Here is a 26,589-nt window from a genome sequence, read left to right on the forward strand (position 1 = left end):
AAAAAAAAAAAAAAAATGTCACAATGGGTTGTTAAATCTGTATTCTCACAACGTCACCTCTCTTGGTACATTGTGATCTTCCGAGTAGGGTTGATCCATGTGCTAGAACACACATACAACATGCATCTCACTCCATAATCAAATTTCGATATGAAAGAAGCACAAGAAGTTACTAAACAAAAAGTTTAAAGTTTCATAAGATTACAACCATACTAATACAGAAAAATTGAATCTAGCGGTGTTTTATAATTAGAGAAAGTTTTCCTACCCTTGTAGCTAGGGGTGTCAATTCCTAAACCGAACCGGTAAAACCGGCCGGACCGAACCGATAACAACACGGACCGAATCGAACCGAAGCCTTATTGGTTTGGTTCGGTTTCGAGTATTGCAACCCCAAAACCAAACCGAACCGCACCGGAAACCGGATGAACCCGAAACCAAACCGAAACCGGCTCAAAACCCGGACCGAAACCGAAACCAACCGGTAAGAAACCGAAACACTCCAAAATTCATTAAAAAAAAATCAAAATTTGCGTAGTTTTGTGTACATTTGTATGGAAAGTCGAATCCAAACTAGACAAAAAACCAAAACCAACCCGGTTACAAATCGATTTAAGAAACCGAAGACAAACCGAAACCAAACCGCACCGAAACCGAAACCAAACCGAAACCGGAATTTCCTTATTGGTTCGGTTTCGGTTTCAACTTTCCTACACCGAAACCGACTCAATCCGGACCGAAACCGAGCCGGACCGACCGATTGACACCCCTACTTGTAGCCTAGGGTTTATTCGCGATCCTAGGGTTTTAAAACATTATTCCTCTTATTTGACAATGTTTGCAGAAAGAGATATTACCTTCAAACTGTAGTTTAGGACTGATGAACAATGGCACATTGGGTTGGGTTAGACCTTTTTTGATTTCGATCAGTTCAATTCAAGCCTTATAATCGATCCATGATCCATAGATTGATAAGTGAATTCAAATATCTAGATTCCATATGGCATTTGCAACATTGATATATTAAGTTTCTGATTTCTCATACTCTAAACAAAAATTATTTTATTTTTTATTTCAATTCATTGATTTTGTTTTATAATATGCTAATTTACCACATCCATGAATGTATTATGTGGAAAAAGTGAAACTTATTCATTAATCTATATGCTCCTTCAGATAGGACTTCTATGCAAGAGGAAAAATTTCCTCTCCAATTGATTGGGTGCCCAATTAATGATCCAAGGGCTAGGAAGGCTTGAGGATACGTGCCCATATATTGGGATGCATGTTCAGAGTCCTCCCTACCCTTGGAAAACTAATTTGATGTGCAATTGATTGGAGAGGAGCCAAATCCCTTCTAAGAGATATTCTCGAATTGGAATCACCTATCATATCACGATATCGTTAAAATCAAATGGATCTGAGATTGCTACAAGAGATTTTCCCAGATGATCATGAAGAAGAAATCCCAGCCCTCTATGGTTTCTATCTTGATAGGTGCATTTCTAATATTAAAAAAAATAATATAGGTGCATTATATACTTATTATTGATATAAATAAGCTGGATTTTTTTTTAAAAAAAAAAGATATAAAGCTTTTAAACCAACCATATGTAGCATTGACATGATTGTTGCACAACTAAATTCTCTATAATTATTTTCCTCCAAAACCAAAAGTACATCCTAGATTTTTAAACCTTGCTCAACAAGTGTTTGACCCATCATGGATTTTGAATTGACATGATTGTTGCCGGGAATTCTGCAATGCCTTTTGTCTAAAAGGAAAATATGATCTAACTTCCATTACAAAAATTTGGGGGTTAGATCCCCTTTGTCAACCTCTATAGCCGACATTTGGGATCAAATTTTGTCTCAAAGTAGAGTTCTCAGTGCATCATTGTAGAGGTTGAAATTATCATTGAGAACATGAGTTTTATTAACTGGCTTCTGATCATTGAAGATAACACAAAGGGAAGAAAAGGGTATAAGATAGTCTGGTATATAAGAAAAGGGGATAATATGGCTACTAGATCGTGTGCTTCCCTGCAAACTCTCACAGGGTGCCATGAAATGATGTCCTGTTCACTTGCAGCCAAAGTTTGTATTATCATAAGGAGAGATTACTCTTATTTTATTTTATTTTTTGCAACTTTGTAAATTTTATTCAGACTAAAATTCAACATGTAAAACAAGGAAATCTAGGGTTTATTCATCCATAAAATTTGGACACTATTTAATCAATCACATATGAAATATTTTGGTTATCCTAACAAGTCTATCAAAATAGGTCGTCCACAAATAACATATTCTTAATTTTAAAAATTAATTAAATCCTCAATTTTTAGTATTCATTCATTTACAAAACTGAATTTTCTATTTGTGATCAAGCTTATGTTTTTAGGGCACTTACATGTGATAGAAGAGTTTGTGCTTTTCTCCTTAGGTCGATGAAAACCCAGCTAGGCATTTTTTTTTTTTTTGTTTTTTGTTTTTTTTTTTTTTTTTTTTTTTTTTTTTTTTTTTTTTTTTTTTGGAATCATTGTTGAGCCACCTAATGTACGTTTAGAGAAATTAAGTTTGGGATACCTCGAATTTGATACATTATGTTTGTGATAGCATCTTTTTTTTTATATTTTCAATTTCTCATACCACCACACCTCCCCTTCTCACGAGCAGCTACCGCCCTCTGCATCACTCCCTCCCATTTCTCCTCGGACACTCTCTCTTCCTCCTAAAGTGTTGGGTCTGTCTTCGTGGTGGTGCTATGTCACTTTATTTATTTATTTTTAGGAAAATTACATGATTAGCCACTTTTGGGTTTTCTTTTACAAAATTATCCCATCAAAAGTTTTGGTTAACAAAAATACCCAAAATTATGTTTGTGTTTACAAAATTACCCACCTAAAATTTCAGTTAACAAAAATACCTAAAATCAAGTTTGGGTTTACAAAAGTACCCAAAATAGTGAGTCTTCATCTTCCACATATAATCATGTATTTTTTTTATTAATGAAACTTTGAGTTGATAGTTTTGTAAACTCAAACTCAATTTTGGGTATTTTTGTTAACTTAAACTTTAAGTGGGTAATTTTGTAAAGGAAAACATAATTTTGGGTATTTTTGTTATCTGAAACTTTTGATGAATAATTTTGTAAAAAGAAATCCAAAAGTCGGTAATCATGTAATTTTTCCTTTATTTTTTATGTAATTTCTCACTTTTAAAAAGAAGGGATATCGGTGATATGGGCATAAACATATCACCCATATCAAACGTGAGTGTTGTAAACATAATATTTATGAAATGTAACGCACTTCAATCATAATATATTGAATGCGAGATATACCTTATACCATACGCAACTTCTCTAAACATTAGGGGCCCGTTTGGTATCGTTCTAAAAAAACGTTTCTGGAGTTTTTTCGTTCTATTGGAACGAAAAAACGGAATCTTCTGTTTGGTGCACTTATGGTCCGTTTCAGTTTTTTTGGAACAAAAACTGAAAAAAAAACTGAAAAAACGAGATTTGACGGAACTCCAAAATGGTGTTCCGTCTTCCCAGTTTCGTTCCATTTTACAAAAAAAAAAAAAAAAATTTCCCGACAAAAATCTGAAAATTTAAAACACCGTTTTTTCATTTAAAAACTGCGTTTTGACACAGAAACTGAAATTTTCGTTTTTGAAACGAAACGGCGTTTTTGGAACAGAAACGATACCAAACAGGCCCTAGGTACCTCATAAATAATTTATCTTTTTTTTTTTTCTCTCCTCAATTGGATCCATTGTTCATTGTTAGGATTGACCACACAATCCAATCACCTTGTTGAGTTGGATTAGAATGGCCCAACTTCCATCATCATTGTTCTTTAAAGACTGACCACGCAACATTTAGACGGGGTACTGGTGGATGGGATAGAGTAGGGGTGTCAAACCCTAACCTGAATAGACCAAAAAGTTTTAACTGAACCATATCAATCCCTTAATGGTTTGGCTTTAGATTGTGATATTATGAAGAAATTCAAAACAGGACCGACCGCATCGAAACCAATGTGACGATACAAATCCATAAAAATCATGAAAGACATGTTTTAACCATAATTATGTGTATATATATATATATATTTACATGGTAAATCAGACTCAAATCAGATTGAACCCGATATCTTGCTGAGAGAAAATCAAACTAAATCCAATCCAAACTGGATTGAAATCGAAACCGAACCTTCCCTGGTTGATTTGGTTTCGATTTCACCCACTCTCACATCGAAACCAATTCAACCCAATCGAACGGACGGATTGACACCCCTATAGGGTCCAACCAGGAACGATTACTCACCGGCTCTTTGCCACTTGGGTCAACAAAATCGAACGTGAGTTACGTGACAACTGTCACCGAGGGCCCAGCGTGAAAGTTTTTCTCAAGCATCCACTTCTCTAATCGCCACATGTCATCAAAATCGATTGACACGTGTACCTAATAAAGGATCCAGACTCATAGCAGTGAACAGAGCAGTGAACATTATGGTCTTAAATTGGATCACTCGTTTCCTGAGTTGTTGCAGAGTGAATACAGAGTAGATGTTTCGTCCTTTCTGTGCTCTCTCTCTCTCTCTCTCTTGAATTATTAGAATCGAACAACCAAGATGTCATAGTCTTATAGATCCGTTACTTCACTAGTCTTTTCCTTTCTTCTCCTCTGTTCTTACAGGAACATAAATCTTGATTTATATCTCCTTTCGTTGTCTCATTGTGATTTCAACGATCGATTCTTGTTTCTTTTCCCGTTGAACCATTAATCATCTCGAACCTGATCTGGGTTTATTTTGGATCCCCTGTTCTTCAAGTCCCCCTAATCTCAGGAGATTCCAAAAGGTATTGAGGAAATGGAGCTTCAGTCTTCAACAATGGAGCCCTCTCTCCTTGTCTCACATTCTATATTCGATGAGATCTAGGTGTACAGAGTTGGTGATCTTTCGTTTCTCAATGTGTGTCTCCATTTGTTTGGAGATGTCGTAGAGATGCGTTAAAAGGGATGATAGAGACAGGTTTGGTGGGTTTCCCATGGAGATGGTTTACTGTGTTGATAGGTTTGAGGTAAAGCTAGAGAGAGTAAAAGTGATGAAATCATGAAAGAGATTTCTATCTGAGATAGTTAGATCTGGGAGTGGTGGTTTTAATCGAGAAAGCGATTCAGAAAATAAAATATATTAAGTGTACAGAGAGTGAGACACGGAGAAAGAGAGGGAGATTCGGAGATTTGAAGCCAAAAAGTTCCATTTTAAGATGAAGAAGAAGAAGAAGATCAGAATCAGAGAAGAAGAGTATTAAAGCTTCAATTTTTTACATTCTTATTATACTCTGCAACATCATCACAGTTTCCATGGGGTTTCTTCTTCTTCTTCCAAGGTACTTCTTGATCATCTCCTCTTTCTTCGTACTCTCTTCTCTTCCTCTTTCACAATCAGGTGATGCAGAAGCACTTTTAGCTCTGAAGTCTTCCATTGATCCTTCAAACTCTCTTCCATGGCCACAAGGTTCGGATTTCTGCCAATGGACAGGAATCAGAGAATGCATAAGAGGAAGGGTCACAAAGCTCGTTGTAGAACATTTCAACCTAACCGGTACCTTGGACGAGAAGAGCTTAAACCAGCTCGATCAGCTCCGTGTATTGAGCTTCAAGGCAAATTCGATCTCCGGCGCAATCCCCAACATTTCAGGCCTCACTAATCTCAAGTCTCTCTTCCTCAACGATAACCACTTCTCCGGTAATTTCCCAAGTTCCATTACAGGTCTTCACCGCTTAAAAGTCATCGTCTTGTCGGGAAACCAAATGTCCGGTGAGATTCCGTCATCACTGCTCAAACTCCAGAGACTCTACGTTCTTTACTTACAAGACAATCGAATCACCGGAAAAATCCCTCCTCTGAATCAGACTAGTCTCAGATTCTTCAATGTGTCGGCTAATCAACTCTCTGGTGAAATACCCATAACCGTTGCACTCAAACAATTCAACTTCTCATCGTTCTCCAATAACCTCAATCTCTGTGGCGAACAGATAGGGCATCCTTGCAGTAATCATGGCCTCTCTCCTTCTATTAGCCCCAATTCTCCTCCTTCATCAAAGCATCGTCGAAGAATGAAGCTGATCAAGATCATAGCAGGAACCATTGGTGGGTTTTTACTGCTATTGATTTGCTTATGTTTATTATGTGTTGCTTGCAAGATTTGCAGAAGGAGAAGAAGAAAATCAGGAGATGTAAGGAACAAAGAAGTAGGCATTAATGTAGGAGGCAGAGGAGGAGAGGGCTCTGGTTCTGCTGCCAATGGCAGGGACAGTAATAATGGGAGAAAACAAGGTGGGTTTTCGTGGGAAGAAGAGGGGCTAGGGAGTTTGGTGTTCTTGGGAGCAGCGGATCAACATATGACGTACGTGTTAGAGGATCTGCTGAAGGCTTCAGCGGAGACGCTTGGGAGGGGTAGTATTGGAAGTACATATAAAGCTGTGATGCAGACTGGGTTCATTGTGACGGTGAAGAGGCTGAAGGATTCAAAGTACCCAAGACTGGAAGAGTTCCGGCGACAGATGGAGTTGGTGGGACGGCTCCGGCATCCTAACTTGGTTCCAATTAGGGCTTATTTTCAGGCCAAGGAAGAGCGTTTGCTGGTGTACGATTACTTCCCCAACGGCAGCTTGTTCTCCCTCATACACGGTAACAAATTTATCTCCTCTCTCTCTTTCTCTCTCATATTTTTTTTTCTTATAAGTAGACCTAGAATTGTTAGCTATTTTATTAGTTTTTGTGAGGGGGATATGGTGGGACGATTATCCTCTGTGGTGAGTGCGACGGTGGCAGTGCAGTCAGCTTCAAATAGCCAAGATCACTTGGGCGCACATCCCGTGGTCATCTCGGCCATCTGATGCTCATTACACAATCACACTCATTTGGACGCACATCCCGTGGTCATCTTGGCCATCCGATGCTCATTACACAACCGCATTTACTAGAAAAGATAATTTTGCATAACTGAGACATGAGACAGGACGTCATAGAGATGGATAGGGGGTCATTCATTGGATGAGCTCCTCCAACTATTTGGGCATCGGCTGGGAGTGTTTAGAATCTTTAGACATGCATCCCAACACCTATCAATGTGTGTCAAACTTCTCGTAACCGCTGGATGAGTGGTTGGAGGGTAGTTGGTATTGAAGAATATCCTTTTTTTCATTACAAAGGGGAGAAAGAGAGTTGACTTGCCCAACTTTATCTCTAGTTGAGAGAGGATTCATTGGATGAGCTCTTCCTACCATCTGGGCATCGACTGGGAGTGTTTAGAATCTTTAGACATGCATCCCAACACCTATCAATGTGTGTTAAACTTCTCGTAACCACTGGATGAGTGGTTGGAGGGTAGTTGGTATTGAGGAATATCCTTTTTTCATTACAAAGGGGAGAAAGAGTGTTGACTTGCCCAACTTTATCTCTAGTTGAGAGAGGATTCATTGGATGAGCTCCTCCTACCATCTGGGCATCGGCTGGGAGTGTTTAGAATCTTTAGACATGCATCCCAACACCTATCAATGTGTGTCAAACTTCTTGTAACCACTGGATGAGTGGTTGGAGGGTAGTTGGTATTGAGGAATATCCTTTTTTCATTACAAAGGGGAGAAAGAGTGTTGACGTGCTCAACTTTATCTCTAGTTGAGAGAAGATTCAATGGAGGAGGTTGAAAGACAACCTTGTCCAATCTAAGACAACTTCCTCGGGGCAAATCTAAGACAACTCCTAAGGGCAAAGTTACAGTGTTTTTGGTTTGAGCATGTAGTTTTGATTTTGGGTTGTACATCAAATGTGGGTCCCTAGTGTAGAGAGAGGGAGAGAGAACCAAACATTTGGGCTGTCGGAGAGTTAAATTTCTTAGCCTTTATTAAGAGATTGAAGCTTCAATGTTGCTAGATTATAAGTTTTTTTTTTTTTTTCAAGTGGATCAACTTAAAAAATTCTTAAAAAATGATCAGACTCACCGATTTTGTTGTCTGAGAGTTGCATACTCTTATCAATTTTTAATCTGATCGAATCTATGTGGATTTTTAATAACATTTTAAAAAAAATTTTTGACTCATCTTGAATGATATTTATTTATTTATTTATTTTTTATTTTGGGTACAACATCTTGAATGATTTGCCTGAATCAAAACCTGATTTTCTAATTATTAATTATTTCAAATCTATAAATGACTCTATATGGTTAGCTTGATAAAATAATTTTTAATAAATTTTCATGATTATTTTTTTAGTAAAATAATTTTTTCATTATCAGTACCTACTCTTTCCTATTCTGTGGGGGGAATGGGAAGAGTTTTAATGTTCCACATTCTACGAAGCTCTTTTGATAAATAGGTTCTTGGTGAGTTAACCTAGTTTTTAAATGAGATTTAGCTAATTTTATAAGTTCATATGCATTTTATACTTAATAAATGATTTATAATTTAGCTTCCTCTATATATATATATATATATATATTTAAATCACAATGCATTACAGTGGTTTTTTTTTTGTTAGTTAGTGCGACACATGAGACCGTAGCACAGGGAAATGCTTTTTTTTTGGGATAGATTTTACATGTATCCGGCATTGTTGGGGGTGGATAAATTATATCTATTCTTTATCAAAAAAATAAAAAAAATAAATTATATCCACATGGGAAAGGAAAATGACCAAAGAAAACCATAACCATGCAAGAGGTGTGATGTGACCAGTGCTAGGACCCACTTAAAGGTAGGTAAGCTGTTGTTTCCATCGTGAAATCTTACTGTACTTAATAATGTTGCATTTATTTAAGTACAAATAGATTATAAATGATCCATCAAGATCCAATAGATACTTCATAGAGTTTTAATAAGATAAAAAAATGTAGAAGGCTCCCTTACGGTGCGGCAGAGGTTGTAATCTTTTTTGTTTTTTAAAACATCTCGAGACATGCAATTGTGTGTGGGGTCTGTGCACATGTGCTTCAGGCCATCGGATGTACACTCTCTTACGAAAACCTCCCCAAAGAAACAGGGCCTAAGAGTGAACCAATGGGGTGATGAATAGCATTTCTTTTCAACCCCGGTTGGTTCAAAAGTGAACCGAACACTGGAGTCAACAAAAGTGTCTATATATAGTCTTTCTTTTACCCCGAGTGAGGTCAGCAATCCCTTATTTGTCTTCTTTATTTCTGTAGCGAACCGTTTGACGTTAGTAATTGCTTCTATGATTGCAAAGTTTTTATATGTTTCGTTTTTTTCTGAGGGTCCCAATAACTTCTAAAACCACCGACATTTTTCTTTCTTTATCCATCGTCTTGTTTGTGAAGCTTATGGAGTGGTGGAATATTAATTCTCGCTCTTATTCGTTCTCTTCTCCTCAAGATCAGGTCTATGTCTTTTAAAAGTCTCTTCAAAGATCCACTAATTTCTCCAGCAAATCCGTTCTTCCTTTGGACCTGAATTTGGAAGCCAGACTGTCCCCAGCAGTGTTGCCTTGTCCTTCTCCCTCTACAGTTGACTCAACATACCAGGCGTTGGGTTCCTGGGCTGGGCTTGGCTGGGTTAGGCCCACCCACCATGTGAGACTGGAAGGGTTTGTTCATGTGATTGGCGGACTTAGGCTGCGTTTGGTAGTCATTCAGAAAAACATTTATGATATTTTCCCTTTCTATGGAACAAAAAACGAAATAAAGCATTTGGTTTCAACTTGGTGTTTTTCAGGTTTTGTTTTGTTTTGTTTTTGTTTTTGTTTTTTGTTTTTTGTTTTGTATGGGTTATATTGTATTTTTTTTTTTTTTTTAGATAGAAAAAAAAAATGTTTAGAAATGTAAAATGATTCAAAAACGACCAAAACCTATGCTCCATCATTATCGTTTTGTTTGGTCAAAAAAAAAAAAAAAACTACTATTGTAATCGTTCTTGAAACAGGTTCACCAAACACCAACATTTTGTTTTTTTTAAAGGTATTTTGATACATAAACTGAAAATTCTGTTTTTGACACGAAACGTCGTTTTTAGACTACCAAATATAACGTTATACTTCCATTTCATTGATAACAATCTCCCATTAGATTATGAAATTTCCATATAGAATTAGATTCAAAATTTGGAGCACCTTGGAAGGTCACACTTTCTTGTGAAATTTTATACTAATGAGGTGGATGTGGTGCCTTCTTTTGTCGTGTGGACCCATCTTATTCTACTACCATGTGGTTGTAGATATCAAATCATGGCTTTTGAATCCAAGAAGGAACCTTCCTCGGTAATGACCTTCCTTTGAGTTACAACCATTAATTATTCATTAATTATTTTATCTTGTGAGTTATGTTGCATGATATGTAATTATATATTTATAAGTTGATAGTAGGGTCAAACCTAAACCTATGAATTACTATTATGAGCTTATCTTGTGTGTGATTAAAATTTATTTAAATTAATCAATCATTTCAGCATGTGAACAAATTCATGGATTATTGTGCTAATGAACCTAATATATATCTAGATTACTTCAATTATATGTCAGTTCATAATGGGATATCATTGAATAATTTATGAGAGAAAGAGCTATGTCTGTCTGGTGTTGCTTACGCCCATGGACACAAAAGACTACACTGCCCCTACTCCTGTACGCCCAACCTAATGGCTCTATGCGCTAGTATTACGTACACCAGACTGATAAAGTTCTCCCATATTTTTTTTATGGCCACATATTTATAGTCGGTGAATCTATGTCTACTTAGTCTAAGCACTGTTTTTCTGGGCTTGGATCAGGTAAGCTGGGCCTCTCTTAATGGATGCTGCTGGCTAAGCCAGGCCTGGACCATCCTAAAGTTCCTACTCCCTAGTAAGCATTAAGCAGTGGCTGGGCTATCTAGGACTGGCTCGATCAGCCCTTAAGTTTTCTGTACTTAATGTTGATCAGGGGGCCAGGGTAGGGTGTTAAATGGTCGGTCCGGCTAAGATTCAGTAGGCCTAAGCCTTAGCACTGGGTCAGACCAAAATCAATCTGATAAGCTATTGGACCAATTGGTTTTAGTTATCGGTTATCATGTATAAACAATTATAAATAACATATAAATTTCAATTAATACCTTAAATTGAGTTCCTATAGGTCTATATGCATCACATATCTTGGTTTTTTTTGTCATAAATCAATTAATAACCAAATGATTTAGATATAACCAAATCAATTATAGAATGTTTTTTGTTCCAGATTCGTTTGATCCATTCAGTCGATTCGGTTCAGTCTTATCGGTCCGATTGGATCAGACTGATAGTGAACTGACATTTATTTAAAAAAAAATAAAACCAAAACCAAAATTTGATACTATAATGGTTTAGTAGTTTTATTTTGAACATATTTTCTAATTTGACCTTTTACCATTTTTTTTTTAAATAAATTTGTGTACAGGTACAAGAGCATCAAGTGGTGGGAAGCCTCTTCACTGGACATCCTGCCTCAAAATAGCAGAGGATGTGGCAGCAGGGTTAGTTTACCTCCACCAAACTCCTGGCATGATACATGGAAACTTGAAATCCTCCAATGTGTTGTTAGGATCAGACTTTGAGTCTTGCCTCACTGACTATGGGCTCATGTCATTTAAAGATCCTGATTCAGTTGAAGAGACAAGTACTTCTTCCCTCTTCTATAGAGCTCCTGAATGCAGAGATCCATTGAAACCTTTTACCCAAAAATCTGATACCTACAGCTTTGGTGTTCTCCTATTGGAACTCTTAACAGGAAAAACTCCATTCCTAGATCTTGTCCATGAACATGGGGCTGACATTCCTAGATGGGTTCGTTCAATCAGACAAGAGGAAATGGAATCTGGGGATGATCCTGCCTCTGGGAATGAGACATCAGAAGAGAAACTTGGGGCCCTCTTAAACATTGCAATGGCTTGTATGTCACTTGTTCCTGAGAGCAGGCCAGTGATGAGTGAGGTGTTGAGAATGGTAAGGGATACAAGGGGTGAGGCTCAGGTATCTTCCAATAGCAGTGATCATTCTCCAGGGAGGTGGTCTGATACAGTTCAGAGCTTGCCAAGGGAAGAACATTTGGGCATATGAGTATGGATTGGGGCTGAGTTCACTGCCTAAGGGTTTTTTTTACTATTTTTTATTTTAAAGGAGACATTGTAGATTGTAGAAGTAGATGATTAGGTATATTATTTATTTTTTTCCTTCTTTTTCTCCCTTCATTAGGGATGGGGTTTTATTTGGTGGTTAATTGTATTCAGAAGTTGTGGACAAACTATGGAGATGGTTCTCTTCTCTTCTTTAAAAGGGTATAAAATTTGCTTGTATAATCTCTCTCTCAACCTAAAAATATAAGAAAATCTTTTCGAACCATGGCTTGAGGAATTGGCATCAGATGGGTTGATGTGGTATTGATAAGAGGCCGAAATTGATTCTTAATCGATGTTGGGTCAGGAATTGGTGTCAGATCAAGGGTAAAAATATTAAAAGAATCTAATTTTTTAATAAAAATATGAATAAAATAACTTTTCGATTTAGGGCAATTAGGGTGATCTTGATCAGTACCGAACCAGTATTAGTCGAGCTTGATAACAATTATTAAATACTTATGGAACTAAATTAAATTATGATTTTTAAATGATAATACTGTTGTAACCCAGCAGTCACTGAGAGGGGGGGTGAATCAGTGAGTCCAATTCCGATCCCCAAAAACCTGTCTGATGTCTGGCCAAGAAAAACCTGATATACCTGTCCCTGTTTGTACACAGTCGTATGCACACTCAGCCTCTCATAGGCACTTCCAAGTATGCACACCCATTCCACATTCCACGTACTTCAATATAAAATGCAAACAACAAGCACCCACAACACAGGGTTTTTACGAGGTTCGGCAATTTGCCTACATCCCCGGAGTAGTGACTGTAAAGGCTTCGTACCTACTCAATACACTACTTTTGACTGCACCCACAGTCGGGAGCACCCACACCCAATTTTCTCAAGCTGAAGCTGAGATGGCACTCGTAGTGCCGATACAATGTGTAGCACCCACTACACGGGAGCACTCACTCCCGGTGCTTAGCACCCACTAAACACACAATTAATAATACAATTAAATTGGACTTATATCAATGCCCTACAGTTAAGCTCTGCCTAGCATATGCATCCACAACTAGCTAGCATGCTTACAGTTCATCCACAACTAACCTAGCATGTATACATTCATCCACAACTAACCCTAACATACATACATATATGTAATGTAAAATCAAAGGTTAGAGAATCTCACAACCGATTTCCTGGGATGACTGAAAACTTGTACTGACAAGTTTGGTGCTCACACCTTCTCTCTCCTTAGCTTCTTGCTCTTCAAAGCAAACACATCCTTGCTTTCTTCTCTTCTTCCTTGGCTTTGAGTTAATATACCATTAACACACTTCAACCACCTCTTTTACCTCCTTTAATGGCCTAAGAACGTTTATTATCAAGAATGTATGTTCATTCAAGGACCAACAAAGAGGGGGAAGCTTCTTCTACCAAAACCGTAGCCTTCTTTCATTCAAAACCCATTTTTCTTGCTTCTATGGTGTAGGGATTGGAAAAACGAAGAAGCTGCAACTTGGTTCACCCAAATCCGACTTAAAATGAGGGAGATATGACCTTTTGAAGTTGGAGCAATGAGATAGCCTGAAATGGAATCTTCGTACGGGTGGCGTAGGCTACACCGGCTACGCGTGCAACAGGGGCGAAATCTGACCGTAGATCTCATATAAAAGATCTTATAATCCAATCCGTCCGATTAAACCAACGGACAACAGATCCAAACCGTTAGATTTGAATCTCGATGACGTCATCATGACGTAGGCGCTGACATCGTCAGAAGTGTTGTCGATCTATGATTGGCTGCTTTTCTGGATTTTAAGGGAGCTTGTCTCTCACTCACAAAAGTGAAAATGCATATTGACCGTTGGATCCGAATCTTTCATGATGGCTTTAATCAGATTTCATGAGATCATTAAAATCGGAATCCTTTTTATACCTTCTATACACGCGCGAAACACAATAACATATCTTGATATAGTGTAGCGCCAGTGCATCAAGAATTATGCATCTAACCAATCAAATCCCACGCGGAAGCATCTATCTCGTCCATATCACACCCAAATCTCAGCAGCCTTTGGATGGGCATCAAGCCTACGTGGTCGAATCTTGACCATCCATTTCACTTCACTTTACTCCTCTTTATTACAATCAAGCCCCTGCCTCCATATATTTCAGTGCTTAAAGACCCCTTGCAACTCAGACCTTCAAAATATTTAAATTACACAAAAGCCCTTCGAATTTCAAAAATGAATTCCGAAAACTCCGCCCAACACCGAGATCAACTGATGGATTTTCGAATCGACTTTACGGAAACGCTTATAAATTTTTCATACGATATCCAATCGAGATGAAACAAAGTGCGTTGGAATCTTAACTAGATGTTCTACGACTTTTCAGAAGACTCAATCATCTGAATCATCCATGTAAAAAGACCAAAATGCCCCTACACATTTCCAATGACGTATCTTTCTCATACGGAATCAGAATGAGATGAAATCAGAACCGTTGGAAAGATTGTATTTTTGTCGTATTGTTACATGTAGAACACTTTCTTTAAAAAATTCATCTTCAATGCCGAAACTTCCCTCGACTGCCACAAATGACGTAACTTCTTCATACGGTATCGGAATGTGACGAAATTAAATGCACTGGACTAGGTAAATTACAATCTATCTTTTTCATGAAGAACCGATCTTCCAAAAATGTCATTTTCACTGCCGAAAATGCCCTCGATCGTAAATAGGCCAATTTTGCTAGTTTTGACCCAGAAACCCGCACCACCTATTAATGATGTATTAAACCACTCCATGCATACCAAGCTGCTCTGTTATCTCATCGGTGACATTGGACACTGCCATGTCATCATTTTCATACACGTCATCCAAACTGACCACGTCATCACCGCCACGTGGCCGAGTTACCAACAAGGACAACCATAAAACAACAAATACATTTAAGGTGTCCCGCCCCAATGGAATCTCTGTTGTGTCATGGAGTTCAGTACCACATCGGCTATGCCTTAGCTATGGAATGTCCATATAAGTGGCGATCAACTTCATATGTAGAGATGCATTTTAAAGCCACGTGGCAAACTTTGGTTAAGGTGGATAATATCGTATGTGAGGCTCCTCTTGAATTATAATATTTTATTCTTTTCAGAGCCTAGGGGTCGTGGAATGTTCGTGCAATTCTACAATGGAAATGTAGATGTGCCATGAAATTTAATCCCACATCAATTATGCATGGCCATAGAATAACCAAATAAGTAGCAGCCATATTCCTAAGTAGAGGCTGTTTTAAAGCCATACAGAAACCCTTAACTAAAGTAGACAATATAGTGCCATATGGGATTCACAGTGGACTCCACAATGGAAATATAGATATTGTGTCATGGAATTAGTTCCACATTAACTATATTTGGCCATAGAATGCCCAAATAAGGAGCGGCCACATTTCTATGTAGAGATCATTTTGAAGCTACACGGAAAGTCGGAAACCCTTAGCCAAACCAAACAATATAATGACATGTGAGCCCATTGTGGAGTCGTGGACTATGGCAATTCAATAGCTTCATTAGAGGTAAAAAAAATGACCTAGTTAGTAGAGGTAGGTTGCACGACAATCCTTCATTCTCTTGCCAGTTATTCCATTCTTTTATTATTTTTTGGGTAAAGCTAGAAGTTTTCTTAGATTAAGAAAATTTTTTTTCTGCTAAAAGATTATAAATAAATAATATAATAAAAAAAAAAAAGGAGAAATAAAGAATTTTAACATTTTGATAATGCCCAAACAAATGCAAAATGCAAAGAGAAAGGGGGACCCACTTTCAACATTGCCATCAGTAGGAAGCCCTTAACCCCCAAACATATCAAATAACTATCTATAAAATGATATATTGGTTTGCATTGAATATCCCAAATAATATCACTCTGTAGATGAGTTGTGATAGAGTCACAGACAGATGACATCCCAAACTTGGCAATATATTTTGGGAAAAATCCGCAACAAGATTTTCCTCCTTATAGGAATGAAAAATCTTCTAAATAATCAAGGACAGGAAAGGGGGATAAAACTATCCAATTTTGGTAGCGAACCAACGTATCCTTTCAAATCGGACACAAGATACAACTACCATTGAATTCAACTTAATCCACATATCATTATCCCTGAGCCCGCTCCCTTGGTGAACTCTACAACTTCCCAAACCTTCTTCCCACGTCATCCCCACCTAATCCAAACCTCTCCTGCCGGCATACAACTCATTTCCGACCCATTAGGCCTAACAAAGCCTAACCAATTATAGCTAGAACCGGCTTGGCCCAATTAATAAACATATCAAGCTCAGTGCAAGATGATGGGCACTAACTGGGACCAATCGATTACGAGCTCGACTAGATAGGTTTATGACCTGTTTACTTATACTGACACATTTAAAGCTTGATCAGTGATAAAAGATTAATTAGCCTGTTTAAGGCCCATTTAGTCAGATTATTGGTAGCCCAATTAAGGACTAGTACTAGAACAACCGTTTATAAATAGGACTATGCTTAGCAAATGAGCACAGTTACTTAAACATGTTGGTCATGGTGCAGGATCCTAAAGTGGGCAAGCCCTATTATGCTGGATCAAAATCGGCCAGGACGATCTATTGACACCCATAGATTTATCACCTTTCACAATTTCTTCGTCATTTCGGATTTAGGGCATCACATAGAGATCTCTCCTTGTTCATTTACAAACAAGGCACCACAAGCATAAATGTCTTGATCTATGTGGATGACATTCTCATTACTAGCAATCACTCTAGTCATTTGCTTTCTCAATTGGCCATTGAGTTCTCTATTAAAGACTTGGGAACCTTGAGCTTTTCTTTGGGTATCGAATCTATTTCACATTTTGAAGGCTTATCAAATTTTCAATCTCAATACCTAAACGATCTATTGCACAAGGCCGAAATGACTAATTGTAAACCAATATTCACACCAATGGCCACCCCTACTCGATTTTCTACTTCAAGGGGTGCAATGCTTTCAGATCTCACTCAGTATTGGTCCATTGTTGGGATCCTTCATTATATAACGTTGACAAGTCTAGATGTTGCATTTTTAGTTAATCATGCTTTCAGTTCATGCATGCTCCATTGAGGATCATTGGCTCTAGTTAAACGATTTTTTCATACTTGAAGCACACAAGGAACTATGGCTTACTCATTGAAAGATTACCATATCTGAATTTTCAAGCTTTTTCTGATGTTGAGTGCGTAGATAACAATGAAGATAATAAATCCACATGGGTTGTCATTTTTCATGGTACTAACCTCATATCTTGGACCTCACATAAGAGAAAAATTGTTACCTTATCATCCTCCGAGTCTAAGTATAAATCTCTTGTTTGATGTAGCCGCCGAACTTAAATGGTATTACAATCCCTCTTTAAAGAACTCGGTCTCCCTCTCATTTGATCTCCTATTTTATGCTGTGATAATATTGGGGCAACTTATTTCTCTACCAATCCGGTTTTCCATGTCGTCTCAATCATGTTGAAATCGACTTCATTTTCCGTGTGACAAGGTTGTCTAGCATTACTTGTCCATTCAGTTGATCTCCACTGTAGACAAATCGCCAACATCACAATGAAAGGGCTCTTGTCTACACGGTTCTAGTTTCTTTGCAGCAAGTTAGAGGTCTGTCCCAGAGGACCTTCAACTTGACGGGGTACAGTCTATTAGGACTTCTATTGGCATATAACTATTGACTACTGACACCTCATCATCATCCATATTATATGTGAATTGCCAATATATACAAAACCACAAAGCCACTTCACAGTTTGGGGAAGAGAGCAAATAACACACTTCAAAGCAGAGCAAGTACAATCTAATTCTTCATTAGGGATCTACAAAATCGCCACCCTATGGATAATGTTATTTTAGGTTTCCCTATTTGGGATACATGAAGAGATCATGGTTAAGAAGCAATCCTCAACTGAGATTCAATTTCATTTGGATTCAACATACATATATATTTGAAGTAAAAAAGACTTTTTTTTTCAATCCTTATCACAAGTAAAACAATGAAAATTCATGTCATTGTTAGCCAAAATGCTTGTGGAAATGATTAAAACTTTGCATATATTGAATTTTAATTGAGGAATTGGATTTCCAAGGGGGAATCAAATTGAAGATTTTTTTCCTAAAGAAACATAGAGGAACAATAATTTGGAGTTGATTACAAATTTGGAAAATCCAATGTATCAGCACAAACTTTTTCCATAAATAGAATTTTGAACATTAAAATTTGTAAAGAAATCCTCTTCCTCCTTGCATTGGTGCAGTGTGGCTCTGGACGGCTGAGAGCACCTCAGGGAGTGTGCCCGGGTGCTCCCATCCATCTAGATTCTCACCGCACTAGTGCGGGGAGGTAGAGAATGATTGCTCTTAAAATCTTTCCTCTTGCTCTTAAAATCTTTCATCTATTTATATCCAAATGAGTTTACTACCAAAGAAAAATTACATTCTCCGTAGATCTCAGCCTGCTTGGTTAGATTTTGAACGGCTCAACATGACCTTTCGTTGCGCAGCTTGCATCTACTTTAGGAGAAGATGCCCTCCAGATTGCATTTTTGCACCTTATTTTCCTCCTACTGATCCAGACAAATTTGAATTGGTCCGCAAACATTTTGGTGCCAGAAATGTAGTAAAAACCCTCAAGGTAAATTTATAAGCTAGCTTCATTACAATTATCTATCAATAGAAAGTTACTGAACTGTTTCATCATCTATGCTAGATTTGGCTAACACCATTGATGTTTTATGAAATTATTGTATCAAATAAGTTTTGTTGTCTAATGCCCTTCTAGTTGATATATGTTATGATGCAAAAGATTAATGAGAAGTGTTTTTTTTTTTTTTTGCTAGGGATGATGATAGGTTTTGCTCATAATTTTTCTTGATTAGGTAGATCTCTTATTTTTTATGAATGGTGCGCATGGTTTTAAAAGAAATTGGAATAAGAATCACGCCGTATCAATTCCGATCCCATTCCAATTCAAATCAGACTGATTCGATTGATTTTCTCAAGCGATACCATTGTTGGAATGAGTGCGCAAACACTAGAAAGAAATCTCAGAGATAATCCCACACAAACATGAAGAATTTATGGTGATTTGGCAGGATTGCATAGTTTTGTTTTGTTTTTGTTTTTATTTTTTATTTTTTGTTTTATTTTTTGTTTTTTAAATTTTTAATGGTGATACTTGATTTTTTAGTGGGGGTAGAGGGATACTCAAACCCCAGGTAGACTGGATGGGCTGGAATGGTAGTCAAACTAGGGTTTCAAAATTCATAATCTGTCACTGTCGATTTTGATTTGATTTGGATAAGAATTAGCTTGAATCAGTTTGGGAAAAACCTAAACTTGGTAGATCCATGGAATGTTCCCTTGTTTTTGATGATTCGATATAGGAATTGCTTGGTTCGATTCGTTATAAATCGCTTTTGGTGATCAAAGATTCTAGTGTCAATCAGGCAATTCCTGATCTAATTCACCAATACTAGAAATTCTGAATCAAGCCCAACCCAGCTTTTGCCGGTTTAAGCTTGCCTAGCTCTAGAGCAACCCAAGTGACATCATTCAAGCCCATAGATAACTTCAGATTCTCTTGGACTTGTTGGGGATACAAAGGGGAAAGGGGAAAGGGGAAAGGGGAAAGGGATGGAGAAATAGATATTAAAAGGAAACAGATGATACATAAAAACTAGAGAGAAAATAAGAGGAAGGTTCCAAGATTAGGAAGAATGCCTATTTCTGCTGAAATTAGGGAAAATAACACAAATACCGAGGATTTTAATCCTGATCACAAAGAGATGACATCCCCAATCTTCGCAATAGAACTTGAAGAGGAAGACAATCTTTTCTTAATACGTAGAGATCTTTTTCTATTGATAATGGTTGTATATTTTCTTTGGGCAAATGCTTTTTGTTGGAGAGTGGCCTTTTTGCCCAGACACAGGCATGCCCCACAGGAGGGGCACTTTGTGGGGGGCATAGTGGTCATTGTGTGCCCCTTGTGTCTGTGGCACATGGACCACTCTCGGACAAAAGATTGTCCCATTTTCTTTTAGGGAAAGTGCCATATGAATATGAGGTATAGGAAATGCCTACACATATCTATTTTCTTATTCATTTTACTGAGGAGAGAGAAAATACAATAAAAATTTGAATGTGAGTATGCTTACTTCATGCCTCATAGGGGTGTAAGTTTAGCCCTGACGATCTGAACCAGCCCTAACCAGCCCTGAGCCTGAACCCTGTCTAACCCGACTATGAGGGCCAACCTGGCCCAACCTTGTGGGGGGTTGGGCATGGCCTGGGTTGAGGCATAGAAAACCAACCCGACCCTAACCCACCTTGAGTTTAACCTCGATGAGCTTTGTAGAATGCAAGTGTCTCTCCTAGTTAAGGGAGTTTCTTGTTGTTGTCATTGAGTTTCTTGTGTAACAAGAATATGATAAATAACAGTATAACTAAAAGAGAGAGCACAAAACTAAAGGAAAAACCCATCTCTACAGGCATGAAATAAGGAATGAGGAGAGGTGGGGGCTTGTAGCACTTGAGTTTCTTGGTCCTTATATGTTGGAAACTAAGCATTATTGTAGATCAAGATGAAATTTTAACAACAGTGAATGATTGGATTATGTCGTAATATGTTGATTTTTGATGGAGGAGATTAAAAAAAGGTCACATGGAGAAATAGGGGCACATGGAATCTCTATGAAAGAATGATAAAATATCATGTTCAATATAGTTTAATGGAAGAATTCATTTGAGGCTTTTAATTAAAAAAATTGGGTTTCAATTAATTTTGGAAGTTGAAATTGGAATTGAATCGTATTTATCGGAATGCAATTCCACTAAGAAGACTAGTTAGGATCAACCCGACCCAATTAGGCCCAACCCTGAGCCCTGTAGGGTTGGGTCTGAGCATGAACCCGGCAGGTTTGGGTTAGGATTGGGTTGAGTTTTGGGACCTAGGGTTGGGTTAGGGTTTTAAGAAACCCGGCCCAACCCGGCCCTGTTTCACCCCTAATGCCTCATGTTTAGAGAAACTTTTTCCTTTCTTCTAAATCATTCTTAAGGGAATTCGGCTCCTCTTCTAGCCCATGATAGGAGCTGTGCCCACTTTAAATGCCACCAATTATCATTTCAAGTTTCAGCATGTAAAATATTTTCATGTCAAAAAATAGAGCTTTGAAAGTCCAAGGCAACGGAAGAGTGTGTAGTGGTGATCAAAGTACTGTTAACATGCATGGATATACATAATATATATAAGAAGCTAGGGTATTTTATTGAATTGGGATTTCAAACTAACAGATGTCCAATCTAGACCATGACGCTGTCCAATGGCTGAATAGCCACATCAGCTTTCCACATGGGAAAAGATCAATGGTGGGAATAAGATGTGAAAATGGGTTTCAAGCTCAGGTTTGTAGGAATCATTTTCCCCATTCTTAAACTTTTTTAGTTTACATACAACCATAATCGAGAGATATTTTTCACCTTTACCATGGAAAAAGTTTTTTAGTTCCATCCATTTCCAATCAGGCTTAATTAACTATACCATAAATATGAATTGTAAGTATGTTAACAAATTCTAATAATCAATATTCTCTATTTAATTCCTTAGGGAGTTGGAAGGAATCGAGGAGCTCAAGCAATAGAGTCAATGTATTTTGAGGCTCGAACCAGGAATGAGGATCCAGTTCATGGCTGTTATGGGGTCATAGCTCAACTGCAACAGCAAATAAGTGAGACAGAAGCTGAGCTTGCAAATACCAATGCTGCGATTGCCTTCTATGCCCACCAAGCTGATCAAGGGAACCAATTTCAGCAGTCTAAAGCCTCTAGCTCCAAAAATCCATGAACATACACCACCCATTCTGATATCGAAGAGTCTTTTGTGTTTGCATCCGAACTCATCAGTATAAGTACCTTTTGGGTCCTAGGTCTGGTGTTGCTTTAATATAATAAATTAAGTTGACTTTATCAGCAGCAACTATGCTCAATATTTCTCTAATCTCCAAACTTGGTTTAGTTATGGCCAAATTTTAAGAAAAGGTTTTTCTTATGGCGTTTTTTTTTTCTTCTTCAGTAAAACACCCCTAAAGGGCCTCAATCCACTCTCTCCACACCCCTAAAAAAAAGGGGGGGGGGGATACCTATACCCTTAAATCCATTTACCTATGGGTGAAGGATTCCTTGAACATCATTAGCCACAAGTTTGGGCAATGTGTGTGGAAACCCAAGGCGAATCCTTCTTTAAAGAGTGTGGTGAAGACGGCGACAATATGAAATGGAATAAAATTGCTTCTCAATACCATAAGGAGGCTGACTTGGTGGGGAAGGGAAGCGTTCATCTGTCGCTTGTGCCTTAAGCTGGGATACTACTTGTGCCGGAAGAATCATGCAAAGGCCAATGTAGTTGAACCAACTTCTTTTTTCATCATGGGGTCAGAGGAGGGGTGAGTGGTTCTCACTAGCAAGGAGTGGAGCATCCTAGCCATTGCCCAATGATTCTCAGCATGGATAAATTGGCAGCCCATTTATTCAAAATAAAGGACGCATCAAGGCATGCCAATTCCATATACTATAGAGAGCCAACAATGAAGACCCCTTGAAGCAGACAATTTCAAGGTGGTAGCCATTAGAGTCTTGACAGGTTTACAACCTACAAGATACCCATGAAAAAGTGAAGAGGACTGAGATATTTAATGGAGAACTCATCAGCCAGTTTACGTAGAAAAGTAGTGAGCATATTGGAATCATTATCAATGACAAGAATGCCATCCACATATCAGAACATAGACTATGTGCATACCTTCCCTGTAAATAAATAGCCTAGGTAGTTTGAGAAGCACTAAATCCTAGTTGTAAAAAGAACCGGCACAATCTACCATGAAGGGGAGCTTGCTTAAGACCATAAAGTGAATAATTGAGTTTGAAAACATAATCAAGTTTAGTAAAGGTCCTCAAAACGAGGTAGTTGGACAACATAAACCTCTTCTGGAAGAATTGTAAGAAACATAATATAGGCAATAGGTATAAGACTTTGACAAACACTTAATAAATATTATTGAATGAAGAAGGAGAGTATCACTTACAGATTAAAATAAAGATGGAGGAATGTAAACAGAAGACCTCCAAAATATGTAGAGTTGAGTCGAATTAAAATACTCTCCTTAAGGTATTTGAACAACTTGTATTTGTGTACAACCGGGTTGACTGTACGTCCTCACCTCCAAGATAAAACAACTCTCCAATCACTTAAGGTGCAACTCCAATAAGTGATTCCAACAGAAAAGTCTGAAAGCTATACTCATTATTTGACACGGAGACTTCGAAGAACAGAACATAGAGTGGGAAGAACAAAAACACTTGCAAAAAACCCTTGTACAATTTTCAGATCATCTATAGAATATATAAATAATGTACCTTTTTCACGTATGGGTGTATTTGTTCGTATACAGATGTCTCTTTACGTGTACAAGCGTCCCTGTACATGTGTTTGTATGTGTACAAGCATCCCCGTACACATACAATGTGACACCCAAGAATACAACAAGTACCAGGGGGTTTAGGAGATCGATGAGAGTATGTAAACTTTAGTCCCACATCACATAGGGAGAAATTACTGGGTTAGTTAATAACCTCTAGCTTCCTTAACATGGCACAATGCGTTTTAAAGGTTTGAGGCCCATGGGCCAAAGAGAACAATATTGTGCAAGGTTAATGGGACACCCTCACTGATCTTCCAAACCCCCTGGTACTTTTCGTATTCTTGGTGGGGACACCTCACCGATCTCCCAGGAGGGTCCGGTACTTGCCATATTCTTAGGTCTCACAAACTTCTTCCCTTTCGGCACAACATCCCTGCTGTGGCCCCACACACTATCAAGGTCGGCTTTGATGCCATTTGTAATGCTCTGGCCCCATTAACTTTGCATAATATTGTTCTCTTTGGCCCATGGGCCTCGAGGCTTTGAAACACGTTGTGCCATATGAAGGAGGCTAGAGGTTATTAACTAGCCTAGTAATCTCTCCTTAGGCGATGTGAGACTAAACTTTACACACCCTCACCGATCTCTCAAATCCTGTGGTACTTACCGTATTCTTGGTGGGGACACCTCACTGATCTCTCAGGTGGGTCCGGTACTTGTCGTATTCTTGGGTATCACAACTTTCTCCCTTTCGGCATAGTATCATTGCTATAGCCCCACATTGTGGGGTCTGCTTTGATACCACTACTATTCAAGAAAACCATGTTGGACAAAAAAATTGACAACCTTTGGAACCAGACCCATAGGGCTTGTTTCAGTCCATACAAGGATCAGTGTAATTTGCACACATGATGGAGGTGATTGGCATCTTCAAAGCCCTGTGGTTGGGTCATATAAACATCCTTCATTAAAATACCATGCAGAAATGCATTATTCACTTCCAGTTGACGAATGGACTATCCTTGAGATATGGCTAGGGATATAATGGTGCGAATAGTAGTGGCTGTTGGGATTTAAAATGTAACCGCAAGTGTACGGATCAATGTAGCTACGGGTCGAACACAGGGACAACAGCCACTTTATTTTTTTATTTCTTTTAATAATGTGAAAGTGAACCGATTAATGGTTGTGATCTAATTCTAATTACCGTCCTAAACATATGTATCTAAAATAACGTGCTAACCATTCATCATCTAAGAATTTAAAGACGCAAGCCACGTAATTAAAATTAAATAAATAAATAACTGAAAATAAACAACCGACGTAATTTAAAAAAAAACAATAAAGGAAAAAAATGTTGAAATAAAAATAAAGTAAAAGAAAAGGGAGAAAACTAGAGAGAGACTCACAAGTAGGTATCTCTATTTAGCCCAAGGGATGCATCATACTATGAGCTTCCCTACTTGACCAGAGAGTCACTCTTACAAGGGTTACTCACTAAATAAAAATAAAGTTAAAGAAATAGGGATTGCTAAGGATAGTGGCCTCGAGAGTGATCAGCAACCCTCCTCCAGCTTGGTAAAGGGAGCATGAATGTTATGCTTACCATACTCAGAAGGGGCACAACACTGAAAGATGTTTGGGTTTACAGCAAGTAATTTAAGACTTGGTAGACAACGGGACCATTGAAATCAAGGTCAAGCAATCTACCAATGCCAACACCAATCCACTCCCTGATCATATGAACAATCTAGATGAAGAAGCCATAGAGAGTGACCCCACTCAACTCATTAAACCTGGAGCTCGGAAGAATCATATGAATGCTTGCACTTACAAGAAACTCATGAGTCAAAGGGTTAGAGTCATAAGGACTCCCAAAAGAAGAGAATCATCAGAAGAAGAATCAGAAGATTGGACTACCACCATTCATCCTTCCTCATCAACAGAAGAATCTGCCATACCATATTACCAACCTCCACCATACTTCCCACCTTCGCTATATTACCGGCCTCTGCCATACCATCAACCTTCACCCCATTTTATCAAGGAGAAGGAATTTCCTCATCCTGTCACCCCTAATCCTCACATCCCACATTACATCATCTTTATACTATCCCGCTTCTTATACCTCATCACCCTCATACCCCATTCTCAAGGTTCGGTATATAACCCTAAAGAAGGATGGATGGATGGGTATGATTGGAAGGATATGCTCACATTACTAGATTCCCTAAAGATGACCTCATCAACAGGATCAGTGAATGCTTTAGGAGAAGACCAAGAGAGTGATACCAATTCTCTAATTCAGCCCACTATATCTTCAGAGGACAATCCAGAGGTAATTGAATAGGTTACAATTGATCTACTCAGAGCAATAATAGCATTGTCAGTAGGAGAGCAGATCAAAGAGTACACCTCCCTAATCCACCTAGGGAGTGACACAGAGGATGATGAGTCAGGATTGGTCCATCTACAGGCCAGTGATGTCAAGACCAACCCTATAAAAATCTTCCAGTCCATACACTCTGAATACTATGGCATTTGGATGCCAGAAAATTTGATGGTCCAGAAGAATTTGATGAAGAACCAAGTGAAGGGGAAATCAGTGAAGAAGAGGATGATGATGACAATGATGAGGATAAGGTAGAGGATGAGAATGATGGAGATAACTTTGATTCTCAAGTGGATGATGGGTATCCAGACTGGGATGACTATCAAGGGCCTTGGTACAATGACAATGATAATGAGTTGTAATATTACTCACCAAATCATCTAACATGTTTCTCAGTCTATGCTATTGGTGGTGATGATCTAATAGCTGATCTGACAAGTGGCATTTACCCTTCCCTCTACATGGGGGGAGATGATTGTATATTGGATTCAGGAAGTGATGAAGATCTGGAGAGCCAATACAAGTTTATCTGGATGAACCAAAATTTATATTAGAAATGGAAGAAAAGTTATGTGAAGTGTACTCCAATACATTAAAG

General features: G+C 38.1%; 2 protein-coding genes across 2 annotated transcripts; both read left to right on the forward strand.

The window, feature by feature from the left end:
* The first annotated feature begins 4,554 nt into the window (after positions 1–4,554).
* On the forward strand, positions 4,555–12,336 carry LOC122066538 (inactive leucine-rich repeat receptor-like serine/threonine-protein kinase At1g60630). The gene is made up of 2 exons (XM_042630359.1): positions 4,555–6,707; positions 11,439–12,336. The coding sequence occupies exons 1-2, from the start codon at positions 5,378–5,380 to the stop codon at positions 12,095–12,097; spliced, it is 1,989 nt and encodes a 662-aa protein (XP_042486293.1). The 5' UTR covers positions 4,555–5,377; the 3' UTR covers positions 12,098–12,336.
* Positions 12,337–18,563: 6,227 nt separating this feature from the next.
* On the forward strand, positions 18,564–22,230 carry LOC122066534 (LOB domain-containing protein 24-like). The gene is made up of 2 exons (XM_042630355.1): positions 18,564–18,816; positions 21,790–22,230. Exons 1-2 carry the CDS (start codon positions 18,592–18,594, stop codon positions 22,024–22,026), a joined length of 462 nt encoding a protein of 153 aa, XP_042486289.1. The 5' UTR covers positions 18,564–18,591; the 3' UTR covers positions 22,027–22,230.
* The last annotated feature ends 4,359 nt before the right edge of the window (positions 22,231–26,589 follow it).

Source organism: Macadamia integrifolia, unplaced genomic scaffold (genome assembly GCF_013358625.1).
Source record: "Macadamia integrifolia cultivar HAES 741 unplaced genomic scaffold, SCU_Mint_v3 scaffold2448, whole genome shotgun sequence".
NCBI classification, from domain to species: Eukaryota; Viridiplantae; Streptophyta; class Magnoliopsida; order Proteales; family Proteaceae; genus Macadamia; species Macadamia integrifolia.